Genomic DNA, 13,048 nt, shown 5'->3' with positions numbered 1-13,048 from the left:
AGTCAGTTTGTACCCACGGCCCCTTGGCAGTCAGCAGCTTCCTTCACCCCCATTTAATTTCAAGGCTCACCCTCCATCACCACTGCTCCTCCCTGCTCCTCATCTTCCCTTTTGCTCACGAACAACAGATGGAAGAATTTCTAGCAACATTCAGCCACAAATACTTCTTTTTAGAGGTCACTCAACTTTGTAAGAATCTTTCTTTTAATTACCTGCTCACTTCTGCTGTCAGTGCCCCAGCTGCCATTTCTTTCTGTCTGCTCACTCCACACTTGAGCTTCCCACCAGCCTGCCCTCCCTACTGCAAGCTGAATAACTGCCAGATGGCCATCAAGAAAACCCAACATTGCCTGCATTTTTTTTATCCTTCTTCCTCTCTCTCAGCGGAAAGAGGAACAATGCACTCCAGTCAAACACATGATGAAATAAGTCACACATCTCCTTTACTCTTGCCATTGCTGATTATGGATTAACTCCTTAACAACTACAATCCCAAATCAAAACATTGCTCCACATCAATAAACGTTTGTCACTTTGTCTCTCTCTCCTTCTCTTATTAGGAGTGAACCACACCAAAATCAACAATCCCAAAGCCAAAAATTAACAGCATCATCCCTACAGGCAAGTCCTGCTCTGCCACTCGACTCCAGGGCTGGTTCTGAAGTGTACCCCGAGCCCTCTTCTGCCTTGCAGTTACATATGAAAATCACATCTCACACAGAGGGAGGATGTCATTATGAAAAGTGTCTGCTGGGTGATAGAACACTCCAGTCTGTCTGGTTATGGCACGCACAGCAACACCAAATACAAGTCCAGGAGATGTGAGCAGGGAAACCAGAATTGGATAAAGGCGGTAAAGGTACTTCTGCTACTCCCTGGATAGGTATGTTCCAGTGCTTCCGGACACATATGAACAGTAACACTGGAGAAGTAAGCCTCACTTCCCAGTTGAGGTCTCTGGAGAAGCACGCCCCAAGCCCTAGCAGCCCAGCAGCAGCACAGCTGTGCCCACGAGCCTCTGTGCTGCACAGCCCACTGCAGCCCTCCTGGCCCCCAGCAGGTCCATGCCAGCTAGCCTGGCCCAAAAGGCAGGCATGGCTCCGGGGAATTATGCCGGGCAGGTTTCTCAGTTTAAAATCAAGAACATTAAAACACTGCTTAAAAATTCCCATACATCGTTGACTGTGCTTTTGGTTAGTATGCACCTAAATGAGTAAAGAACATCACAATTTCTCTTGGTGTTTAAGGTTAAAATCATGCACTGATTCTACAAGCTGCCATTACCTAGGAGCCAAGAAGAGGAACTCTCAGAGAGAGTGTCAAACCTTGAAGTTTCCCACTGCCATGCCTGGCTCGGGTACAGCAGAAATCCCACGTTCTATCAGTTCAGCCCAACCTCACTTTTCTTCTGTAGGTCACGGAGTGTCTGCCACTGCTTTCTTCTGCTTCTTCACTGGGAAAATTCTCAGAGGTCACCATTATCTTTTTCTGGGATGTAGGCTAAGAATAAAGCTCTCAATGCAATGCCTTTCGTTCCAGGAACACAGAACAGAGCCACAGCAGAGCAGCACTTTAACACAAAGTGCGCAAGAAAAACTTGACCAAGATGTTCAGACTTCCACACTGTGCTGCCTACAAAGCAAGCTCTTATTACAGAAACTCTGCTCTGGCTCTGACGCTGCTCGGGTCAAGGGTAGCAGGCTTTCAGGGGCGTGCTGTGTCCCTGGTTTGTACACTGCTGTACTGGAGCAATAGGAACGCTGCGTTTCTTCCACCCCTCTCCACTTGTCCTTCATCCTGCAGGGGGTCAGCACGGCTCTGCCCAAGGACAGTTTCTTGGTTCCACAGCAACTACCTGGCACACAGAGCAGTGCTGCTGACAGGCATGTCCACATCCTTTCAACGTCTGGGCCACAGAGATGAGGGCAGACTGCATGGATCCACTTTTAGCTGGAAATTTAACTCTGCATATGAGACTGTATTTAACACACAGCCACATTAATCTGACGGTATCAACTACAATGTTTATTGTGTCTTCTTCTCCTGTCCTAAACTTGCTCCAAATTTCTCCCTATTATATCTTCTCTTCCTAATAAATTCTACTTCTGCCCTGCACAATATTTAACTTTTCTGGTTATTCCCCAGATCACGTATGTCCCAACTCATATGGGATTTACACACTGTACCCAGACTAACACATCACCAAGACTTAACTGCAGAACACAAGATGCCCAGGTAGATCCTGTCCTGGTGCCTGGAAGAAGCAATCGGACAAGTCTAATTTGTCCTACACATCCACAGTACTCAGCGGAAGAATTCCAGAACTCCTAACAGCTGGTGTCACCAGTCCTCGCATGGGAAAGTCTCCAACTATTAGGCAAGAAGGCAGATAGGCATCTACAAGTTGGACACTCCTCCTTACCATGCCATTCATTCCCTGTTCTCCACCTGCGTCTTGCTGCCTACCCCACCCAGCCTTGACACACAGCTACCCACTGCCCTCCTGCACAGCTTCCCAGTAGCTCCCAAGCACCAGTAACATCACCCACGCCCTGTTTCCCCATGCCACAAGCATGGGTGCAGGCAGTGAGCTCCTTCCTGCTCAGCTGTGCAGCACTGAGCCCCTGCGACGGGGCTGAACAATGGTCAAAGGCAGACAGAACAGGCGGGATGTGCTATTGCCAGGACCACAGAAGCCCAGCAGCTCCTCACAATAGAAGCTGAGCTTCTGAATACTGTCAATTAATCCGGCTTATAAGTTCATTTTTTCCAGAAATTCTTGTTAACTTACTCATAGCTCTTGCAAAATTAGAATGATATTTCAAACCAGCTGTCATTCCTTAATTAGTCAGCCTGGAACAAGCACTCTCCATCCCCTACCAGGAAAGGCAGCGACAGCGACACAGTAACAATGGGCCTGAGCAGACATTTCATGCTGCCCTACGGTCACGCTCAGCTGAATAAAGTCACTCCACGAACAGCCCGTCTCCATTCCCACTAACAGTAAATCAGCAGCTGCAATGAAGTGCATGAACTGCTCTTTGTGCTGGAGCATCCCATGCTCCTCCTCGAGCCCTGCAAGAGCTCCAAGCTTTCTTCAACTTTTCTGCTCGCAGTGCTTCCAGTCCTTGGGATTTCCACCCTTCTGTGGGATGCAGGTGGACGTGGTGAACAGGCTCAAAAGTTTCTTGGGGAGAAGAAAGAGATACTGACAAGCAACATCATTATCTAAAGCTCATTTCCTTCAGAAATCTGATTCCAAAAAGTTCAAAAAATAAAAACAACCATCAACATTACCAAAAGAGAAAAACATTGCAGGTATTACAAAACATCATAAATCACAGTGTCAATCAAGATCCTTACATACCTGGTAGCAACTAAACTCTGGCATCTCCCCAGGATTTACAGTTCCACAGCTGTATAAATGTATGACACCAAGTGCAAAAGCACCTCCATTTCCCTGCTGATGGATGCCAGCAAGGCAGGTCTCGCTCCCAGGACCCAAGAAAAGAGGTGCACCTTTCCCAGCAGAAAGCTATCTCGTCTTCTGCCAGCAGTGCTCACTACAGGCAGGTAGAGCCAAGAGCTCCGCACCACGTTTCTGCATTTGAGAGTGCTTTCAGACACTTAATTGACTGAACAGCAGCAGCACGGTGCAGCTTTGTTCTTTAACCCAGTTTTAGTTCCAGTACCGACAGAGCAATTACAGAGGTGATAGCAATAACCCTGGGAACTGGGACAAGACTCACAATCAGCTGCAGCAGCTCCCAGCCAGGCAAACAACATTGCTGAGACTCTCCAGTAACTCCTCCCTGCTGAAGGATGGATCTGTAGCTTTAGCCAAAACTAGACAGGAGCTGTGCTACCTTGAGAAATGGAATAGCAGCGTTACGGTTTTTGGCCATAACAAAATGGAAAGTGGTGGCCAACAAGAACTTTCATTGCCCCACTGTTAGATCAGTAATTCTAATCCGAGACCAAGTAAGCCAAGTCTTTTAAGTTCTCATTTCTGACAAAGTTCCCACTCACTGGAGGAATATTAGTTAAAACTACAAGATGAACAAAACTAATCAAAGCAGTTCAGCTAGACAGGCTCTGATTTCCTTCAGCAAATCATGCCTACGTTTAGCCTCACAGAAGTTGAAGAAATGACAGCAGTAACTACATACATACTTGGATACTCAGAAGTCGAACACAGAGGCTGAAGCTGGCTCCCTGCAGACTCACACTGCCTTCTCAAACCAGCTCTGCCAGGCAGGGACTGCTGAAAGCACTAATTATCAGCACCCAGGGGAGGAGAGGCATCCACCACCCAGCACGACAACGGGACCACATTGGGAAGGGGATTAGGAAGAAAAGCAGCGAGACATCTCTAACATCTGAAAGTGATGGGTATGCATCTCTCACGGATTCTTGCTTTTGAAATAGCCAGGAAGCCCCAGATGGCTTAAGAGTGCTTTAAATTGAATGCAAGTCCCTCTTTAGGAAGTAATGGTCACTATTTTCTAATCCAGGGATCTGTTAAATGATGTTTATTAGAAACAACTTGACATCTTTTAACTACTGAGAGCCCAAACACTAAGTGAAGCAGGAGAACCACCAATCTAAACCACATATAACACGTAGCAGCTCTTCTCGCATCAAGGACAAAATCTCTTCTCATGTCCCTCCAAGTCTGCAGAGGAATGCAAAATACTCTGGTGGCTCTGAATTCCAGCTCAGAAATAGGAGGCCGCAGATAAAACATGCCTATGCTAACAACTGGAAAGACTCACAGCCTCAAAAAAATCTCTGCAAGTATAGCCAAAGGCTATCTGGGGAGGAAGCACATAAAAGATTCTTCTATCAACAGAGTAATATAAGGTTAGGAACAGTTACTGAAAGCAGAGCAACAAAGATGTTTGGCTGCACAGAGGAGACGGCCCCAGCAACACCATGGCTCCAGGTCTCAGCTCAGGATGCCTACAATAAATGGGGCCCAAGCACCATTTCTTTCTGTCATTTGTTGTTGTTCATTCTGATTTTCAACTTACATAACTACGCCATACCTGCACGAAAACAGTCCCCTGAGATGAAAAGCAGACAGTAGAGCCCATGGCCAAATAATTTGCCAAATAAAAGGGATTCAGAAAATATATGATGGTAGAGAAAACTCTTCATCCACAGCTCAGTCCCTATAAAGCACTGTGAAAACAAAGCTCTGAGAGTCATCGAGTTCAACTTGAAGGGTTTCAAGTAAATTGGAAGTTAGTTCTGCTGATCACAGTCATACCTATATCTGAGATCTGTACTAATAATTTCTTGTTTCAGTTTAAACTGAACTGTTTATGTAAGCATTAGGTAACCACACAAATCAAGCTCAATTCCCTTCAGCCCTCCCCCAGCAGCCAGGCTCCCCAGCTGCCAGGTACTGCAGTTATTGCTGGAAGTTCAACTGAAAATATACTTGAAATACTGAGAGTGTACCAAGATCTAACAGCTGAAGGCAAAATTAGAAGGAAATCCTCACACTGAAAATAAAGCACTGCTTTTATTAGCCTCTGACTAACCACAGAAAGGTCTGCAAGAAGATTCAGTACCAGCAGATACCTTAAACACAAACAGGATAACCATGTGAGAACAAACACTGCTTGGGCCACAGCTCACAGCCATAACACTTTTGAAGGACACTTGCTGCTTTTACATGCCCATTTGTACACCTCCCAGGGGCCTGACTTCCAGGAAGCTCTGCCTGATCAGAAGGAGCTCTCAGTACTCAGCAGTCCTATCTCTGCTCACAGAAAGAAAACCTCAAGTGTTTCTGCACTTCAGGTGCTCTAGAACAGTTACTCTGCGGGTGAGGAAGAACACAAACGGCTACTAACAACTACAACTGTGTACAACAGGTCATCCTGTTTAATCATGAATGCTTTGAGGACTGCAATTAGTACCAGTATTTCAACTTGGCTTCTGAAGTGTCAATCTTTGCCTTACATTACTGCAAAATGAATTCGCTGTTCTTCAGTAAATACATGACTGTGTATCTCTTAATATTTAGCACGTCTGATCTAACATTAAGTTAACCTCAGAAGTCAGTGTGTGCCGTGTCCACAAAGTACTAAACCACATCGCCTGTTTTTAAAGTGAAATTCCACCAAAATAATCACAAGTTCAGAATTCCTGCTGTGCTCCAGCTCCATGAAACACCACGCAAAGGCTCCAAGCCCAGGGAAGGACTCAGGGCACAGGCACCTCCATGCAGCGGGCAGCCAGCCATGCACAGGGCACCCTGCAGTGAGCCTGGTAATGCATGGCCCAACCTGCACAGCACAGCTGCTGAGCAACTGAAAAAGCAAAAGCACTCTGCTGGCTTTTCAAACTTCAGAAATAGCACGATACGGGCTTTCATACAGATCAGAATCATAGGATCGTAGCGTGGTATGAAAACTTCACTAACTGATTAAGCTAGCAGTCAATTTAGGCTGGAACAAGAGAAACCCTGCTACTTCTGTCCAAATTACCAGCTGTTTGCCAGCGTGCGTGTATTTTCACTCAATAGATGTTACTAGAAAAAAAAACATATAATTACTGCAATCCCAAGAGACACCAGTGTTTCCAGCAGCAGGTGTAATTGCTAAAATTAGACAGGGAGGAGAATGCTTTGATCTGTCAGACAATTTAAATTGCCCGTGCCCTCTCCTATTTTTTTTTTTTATAATATGCAACAGCTTTGCACTTCTTAGGGCAGAGCTTACCTCAACAGGTACTGCAGGGATGGTGCCTAAAATACTCCTTGTGTAACTGTCCCGAACACACCCTGCTCTCATTTAATTTTCTGAGTGTCTGGAGCAAAGAGTCGGTAACCAAAAGCTGCCTGCATCCATCACATCTTAACACGCTGTATGTACAAGGACAGGGAGCGCTGAGTTGTGTAACTGTGGCTCAGATGAGTCAGCCCCGCGCCGTTCTGAGCACCACGGTGCAGGCTTGCCCAACATGGACATCAGGCAAACTGCTTCTCTGCATGTAAGGATGGGAGCCCTGCAGAAGGGCAGGTGGGAGCCCGCAGCCCTCAGCTTCGCACCAGCCCCTACCAAGCAGCTCCTGCCCTCCAAAGCCACACGTTGATTTGGCGCTTTCCGTACACATCCCTCTCACTTCTATAGCTTAACTTTGCTGTGCACTGATCACATTTTCCCTTCAGCTGAAAAGTAGCTTCATCTTCAACCAGCTGGACTGCGCAGCGCTCTGCCAGCCTACTTGGAGGTTGAATTATACCTCCAGCTCACAAGCCCTGCCTGTTTTCAGCCGGGCACCCAGCCCTCCTTGGCAGGCTCTGTGCTGCATGCAGCCGGCCGCATTCCTGCCCGCAGCAGAAACATCTCAGTGCTTCTGCAGTGTGGTACAGTGCTCCGGCTTATCGCCGGCACCGCTGAAATCCCTCAAACTGAGGAGCGTGGTCATCTCTGAACTGACTGAATTAAAGGCAGCTGAAGTTGTCAGAGCTTCCACTGCATCACAGGCACTCGTCCAGAGCGGGCAGGGAGCACACCGCACGCTCTCCTACACCATTCTCATCCCTCCTAAAAGTTTTTCACATTAAAGGTAGGACGAGGAGCATCTCAGAAGCAAACGTGAGATATAGCTGGTAAGCGGGTCATCCTCAGACGCCTTCAGATTCATCCAAAATAAACCAGCCTATGTTAAGATTAAATATGTTTGCAATTTGGCTGCCTGGTGCAAAGTTAAAATACTCGGAGGGTTATTCCTGGATGCCCAGAGGGAATTTAGGTTCAGACTTCTGCTTCTGGATCCACGTGAAATCCATTCTGCCCAAATTTAGTTTCCTCAATGTGCCAGACAGCAGCTGAGCCCAGCTCCCAGCACAAAGGTGCCTTAAAAGCCGTACAAAGAACACAAACGGGCATCAGAGACTTCAGTCTATTAAAAGACCCCCAATCACCAAGCCATTCTTAAAAATTCGACCAATTCTCCTTCCATCCCTGCTGTCATTTGCTGCATGTGCTGGTGCTCATCCTCCTTCCCTTCCCCTGCCACCTCCAGCCCTGTGCCAGAACAGCAGAGCACAGAAGGAAGACGGCCCATGGACAAACTGCCCCAGTTCACCCAAATGGGCTGAGCCTCCCCCCCCCCCCCCCCACACAGTGTGCATTGAAGTACACAGAGCAACTCCCAGAAACCACAAGGCCACAGGATCAAGTCTGTTGTCATGAAAGACTGATAAATAAGGATTTAAGGATCAGAACTATGAGCATCAACTAAACAATCATTTCTCTAAGCTTGCCTGTGTCCTTTCTCTAGTTTTTCTAGGAGCAGATCTGGCACTTTCCTCTCCATCCTCTCCTGCTTTCAGTGGCCACCAGGACGACGCCAGAACTTGTTGTCTGGCTTTTGCCCCTCCCCAGGGAGCAGGAGAACTTCAGCCACATTCTGAAGAGGATCCTACAAAGGCTTTTTTTTTTTTTTCCTGTAAGCTATAAAAACGTTACTCAAAAACATGGAGGAGTCTGAAACAGCAAAGTCACAGAATGCGTTCGGTAACCTCAAGTATTTGTCTTCTGCAAAACAGAAGTGTGGGAAGAAACATTCTTGCACACAAGACATTATAGAAGCTAGCACAATAAAAATATTCAATAAAAATAAAGCCTGAAACCAGCCAGCCGCTCCAAGAAAGATTCCACTGCCATTCAAGAGCCATTGTGAGTCCATGTTTTTCCTCCAAAGATGCACAGCAATGTACTTCCAATTTGGCAGCTAATAAAGTCATATTAATCCACAAAATCCTAACCACTTACTAATTGTATGAAACAAGTCCTAGGTTAATACCCAATTTCAGTGCATTTTTGATACTCAACCAAAAGCCCTAAGAAAGCCTTTTCTTAGAAAAAGGCCGTGGACTGGCTTTGGTTAAGAAAGAAGCCTTCGGCAATAAAAGATGCTAAAAATCAAATACTCATTTTTGTCTAAATCTCCACTCAGCCTTGCCTGGGCTTAGCCAAACACTACACTCAAGTGCCGATTTTATCTAGGTATTAAAAGGAACGTGCAATCGCCTAATTTGGGTTTCACATGATTTCTATAATAGAGGTTTAAATGCTCTTGACCTCCAAGGTCAGCACCACTTCTCCCTGCAACTCCGACTTGCAGTTAATTAATAGCAGAAAGTCTCTGGTTTGAAGGCTCTACAGAAAGGGATTTGAGAGCAGGGGAAGATGTGCCCAGTGTCTCAGGTTCCACTTTCATGGGGATTGTTTTTCATCCATCACTTCAGCAATTCACTTCATGTTAGAGCACAGCACATTGCACCAGCCCCACAGAGAGCTGGTGAAGTTTTACAGGGTCCAGTAGGCAGTGTCACAGCCAAAAGCAGCACGTTGTGCAATGAGACCCTGAAACCAAAGCCGGGTCTGCTGCAGCAGGCCAACAATTATCTCCTCACTTTCTGAAGATGTTTGAGTTTCACATCACTTCAGCAGGAAAACTGCTGCATACTTCTGAACAAAAAGAGAGCGCTCTCTGGAGCTCTGGTTTTCATGTCCTGGTTTGGAATCTGGAAGGGCTTTTGCTCCCAACCAGCAGCACTAAGGATAGCTGACGGCTTACACAGAATTTAAGAGACGCTGCAGGTAAACATAAAAATCCCTGCAGACAGTAAGGAGCACCAGGCATCCTGGATTTCCACTCTTCAGATACTGAATCCAAAGGTGTTTGGCACAATATGTGCTGTTTCTCCCAAAGCACACACGCGTATGTACGCTCAAGACTTTCAGATCACACTTGCTCTATCCACCTCAGCTCGAGAGTACAGAACTGCTCCTGGCTTCCTATAACACTGTGGATGTCTTTTCCTGTATTGTGTCTTGGATAAATCCTCTGGTTCAAATATCTTCAAAAGCTTAGCAGACAAGAGCACCATGACCTCCCAAAGCAAGCTGCACTGTCCATTCACATTCTGCAGTCACGTATAGGATTCCAAAGATATCTCCACTAAGTCCTTCTTTAAGCAATTGTTCAAACAGGGCATTCAATTATGAGCGACTAAATATTGTATAGAGAGAATTTTCAGGCCTGCTGTTCCTCACTACCTTTTTTTTTTTTAATCTTTAGTTCTTTTCACATTTCTGTTAAACTGAACACTTTGCAGGAAATATTTTTGCATTTATTAAAAAAAACTTTGCAAAGTAAAGAGTGGAGTAGATGCCCAAAAAATCAGGGTTATTCAAGAAGCATAGATCAGGCCATCCCTAAAATCTGGCTTAATATCTGTATCAAGAAGTATGTGTCAACCTGAAGAATGATAAAAACACTTAAGAACTCAAAAGGAAGGAGTTCAGCTTTAAAAGATAAGAATCCCTAAAAGCACCAGTGCAATGCCATGCATCAGTTCAGGACTTACAACACCCCTCTGTAGTGAAGGGTTGCAAAACAGTCACGTTTGCCATAGAAACATCCTACAGAACAGTACAGAGTTTTGGTTACAGTTCCTCCTTTCTCTGCTGTATCACTTCTCCCATATTTGATATGTGGGTGTCTGGAAGACTGGCTCAGTACTATCAGGTTTGTCAACTGCTGGCATATCCGTGACTGTGATTTATGTCCATTCTACCCATGAAAACCAAACCATGTATTTTAAGACTTTCCCGCACTGCAGCCACTAAGATCTCCAGCACAAAGATCAGACACAAACGCAGGAGGCCCAGAGAAATCAGGGAACGCCCTGCCTGCTAATCCCCAGGGGTTCTCACACTGAAAGAAGGAATGCACATCCCTTCGGTGACAACTCTCCAAGCACAGTACTATTCACACTGGCAAAATCACAACTAATGCTGCTATCAACACTGCAGCTCAATTCCCCACATGTGTCCTGGCTGCGACCCTGTGACCCAAAACCTACCAGCACTGAACTGGGTGAAGGACTGAAGAAATTCAATTTCCACTTTAGCAGGAAATTTTTGTTTATTTCCTGTTTCTTTGCAAATTCTTTGAAGGGAGGCAGAGCAGACATCTTCAAGGATGAGGACCGCATCAGACGTACATGGAAAAGGACGCCTTGCATCTCCTCTTCCCTGCTATGGCAGACTTCCCTCCCTCCCAGCACAAGCATGGCATTATTAGCAGGCAGGCTGAGTGGCAGTTTACTTCACAGATTTGTGTCCTAACAGAGGCAGGGAGCAAAAAGCCCCCACTTTCCTAACAGAGGCAGAGGAAGCGTGTGTACAAAGGCATGCCCAGCATCTCTGCGCTCCAAGATGCAGGCTTCTGTAAGGGCTATCAGGAACAACAGCTCCCACCCACTGCTTGTGAAATGCATCAGCCTCAGCACAACTGTGTTAGCTTTCCTGAGGAATACAAATTGATGCTTGAAATGATGCTTATCTGTGGCAGATAGAAGCCATGGCTTGGGATTTGCTGAAGCAAGGTCTAGCATCTTTGGCTGATAGGTGAATCTATCATCAAGAAGTGTGCTTGCCTCCTTAGGGGTCCCTCCCAGCCTGAGAGAAGGCAGATTGGGATCTCTAACAGCACCACAGAGAAACACCAGCAAAGGCAAGTTAGCAGGTGAATGATGAGGAGTGCATTTCTAAGCTCACATTTCTGTTCCTACGTTCAGAAGACTTCTGTGAAATATCACAAAGAGGGTCAAGGAACCACAACTTCCTTCTGATCTCTATCACAGCCATAAAGATTACAGATTAGGCAGCTGATTTTTGAATACTAAAAGCTTCTGAAGAAAAAACAAAGGTGAGAGAACTACCCTGTAATTAACAGTCTCTAGTCAAGTAACTTGAAATGCTTGTATTACACAGCAATACTTCAAGATGAGGAATCAGGAATCCAAACTTACAGACACTCAGTGCATGTGCGAGGCCCCTGACATCACAGAACACTTCTGCTCCTCAGTTAAGGAGGCTACAGAGGAATAGCTCTGGTTCATAGCTCGATACGAGCTCACCAGCTAACACTCAAAGTCATCTAGCAAATAACCATCCTCTTCTGCTTAAAAATAAACACTGTGAATTGACCCAATAAAGTGAAGGTCTCTCTTCTTGCCCCAGTGAAACAGCAGGCTTAGTTAATAATTAAAGTCATAAAACTGAAAGCACTCAGATACACAAAGGATGACTGAAAAAAGTGCTTATCGTAACACTTTCCTCTGGATAATAAATCATTCCTGGGAGAAAAAAAAAATCTCCCTGCACTTCACATTTCCTCATCCTATGGGTGTGCAGCCCTCATCAGGGCTGTGCAGCAGGAAGCTGTGCTGGGCACTTGTGAGACCTGCTTTGGGAACTGCATGATGAGAAATGCACTGGCACCAGAGCATGGCTGAGAGAAGAACACAAGAGCTGGGTAAAAACCTTGCAATTGCAGTCTATGCAGCTAACACCAAGCTGAGGTGTTGTAGCAGCCCTCAGAGTCTGCAGCAGATGCAAAGAACTGAAAATAGATCTGAGAAGCTGCTGAAAACTGATCCCAAATTGTTATTGTTTTTTAGAGGAGACTCCAGCTCCAACCAAGAGAAACATCTATGCTGGGAAGTCCCACTGTTGATGAGCAGGGAGAAAAATGGGCATTTACCATCAGGTTTACAGACCTAGCATCATCTCACTGCACAAAACAGCAACGGGTGCACTGAGACACTATCAATGAGTTTGAATCACAGATCATGCTGTCATTAAGGCTGGAAAAGCCCACTATGATCCTCGAGTCCAGCCATCACATGAGGGCCTTCCACAAAGGCTGGGCTTGTCTCTACAGCATTGCATCTCAGAAAGAAGCCTGTTTAAAGCAGAGGGGCAAGCACAAACATTTCAGAGATTGGAGAGAACGCCGTGTTCCTTCCAAAACAGAAAAAGGAATCAAATCTGCGTTTCTTTTTAATGGATCTGTTGGACTGTTTCCAAGTAGGAATGGTAACAGTCCGACTGTTTTGAGGCAAAATACCAGAAAACATGTCAAAGAAATATTTGTAAATGATTTCAAACCTAAGAGGAGAAGGAAAGCAGTTGTCTGGCTATTACAGCTCATTTTAACAGCTGCGGGGAGG

The 13,048-nt window shown here is 45.7% G+C and overlaps 1 protein-coding gene across 8 annotated transcripts in view; it reads right to left on the bottom strand.

The window, feature by feature from the left end:
- Positions 1-13,048, bottom strand: part of FBXW11 (F-box and WD repeat domain containing 11) — a 65,186-nt gene that overhangs the window by 33,009 nt on the left and 19,129 nt on the right. Inside the window, exon 1 of one of the 8 annotated variants that reach the window (XM_046900337.1) lies at positions 3,368-3,757. The exons of the other annotated variants lie outside the window; for them this stretch is intronic. Within the exon in view, the coding sequence (XP_046756293.1) occupies positions 3,368-3,391 (24 nt within the window). The 5' untranslated portion in view covers positions 3,392-3,757. Of the gene's footprint in view, positions 1-3,367; positions 3,758-13,048 lie in introns of those variants that run through there. 8 annotated transcript variants of the gene reach the window in all.

Source organism: Gallus gallus, chromosome 13 (assembly GCF_016699485.2).
Source record: "Gallus gallus isolate bGalGal1 chromosome 13, bGalGal1.mat.broiler.GRCg7b, whole genome shotgun sequence".
Lineage (NCBI taxonomy): Eukaryota > Metazoa > Chordata > Aves > Galliformes > Phasianidae > Gallus > Gallus gallus.
This window is presented reverse-complemented; position numbering and strand designations above follow the sequence as displayed.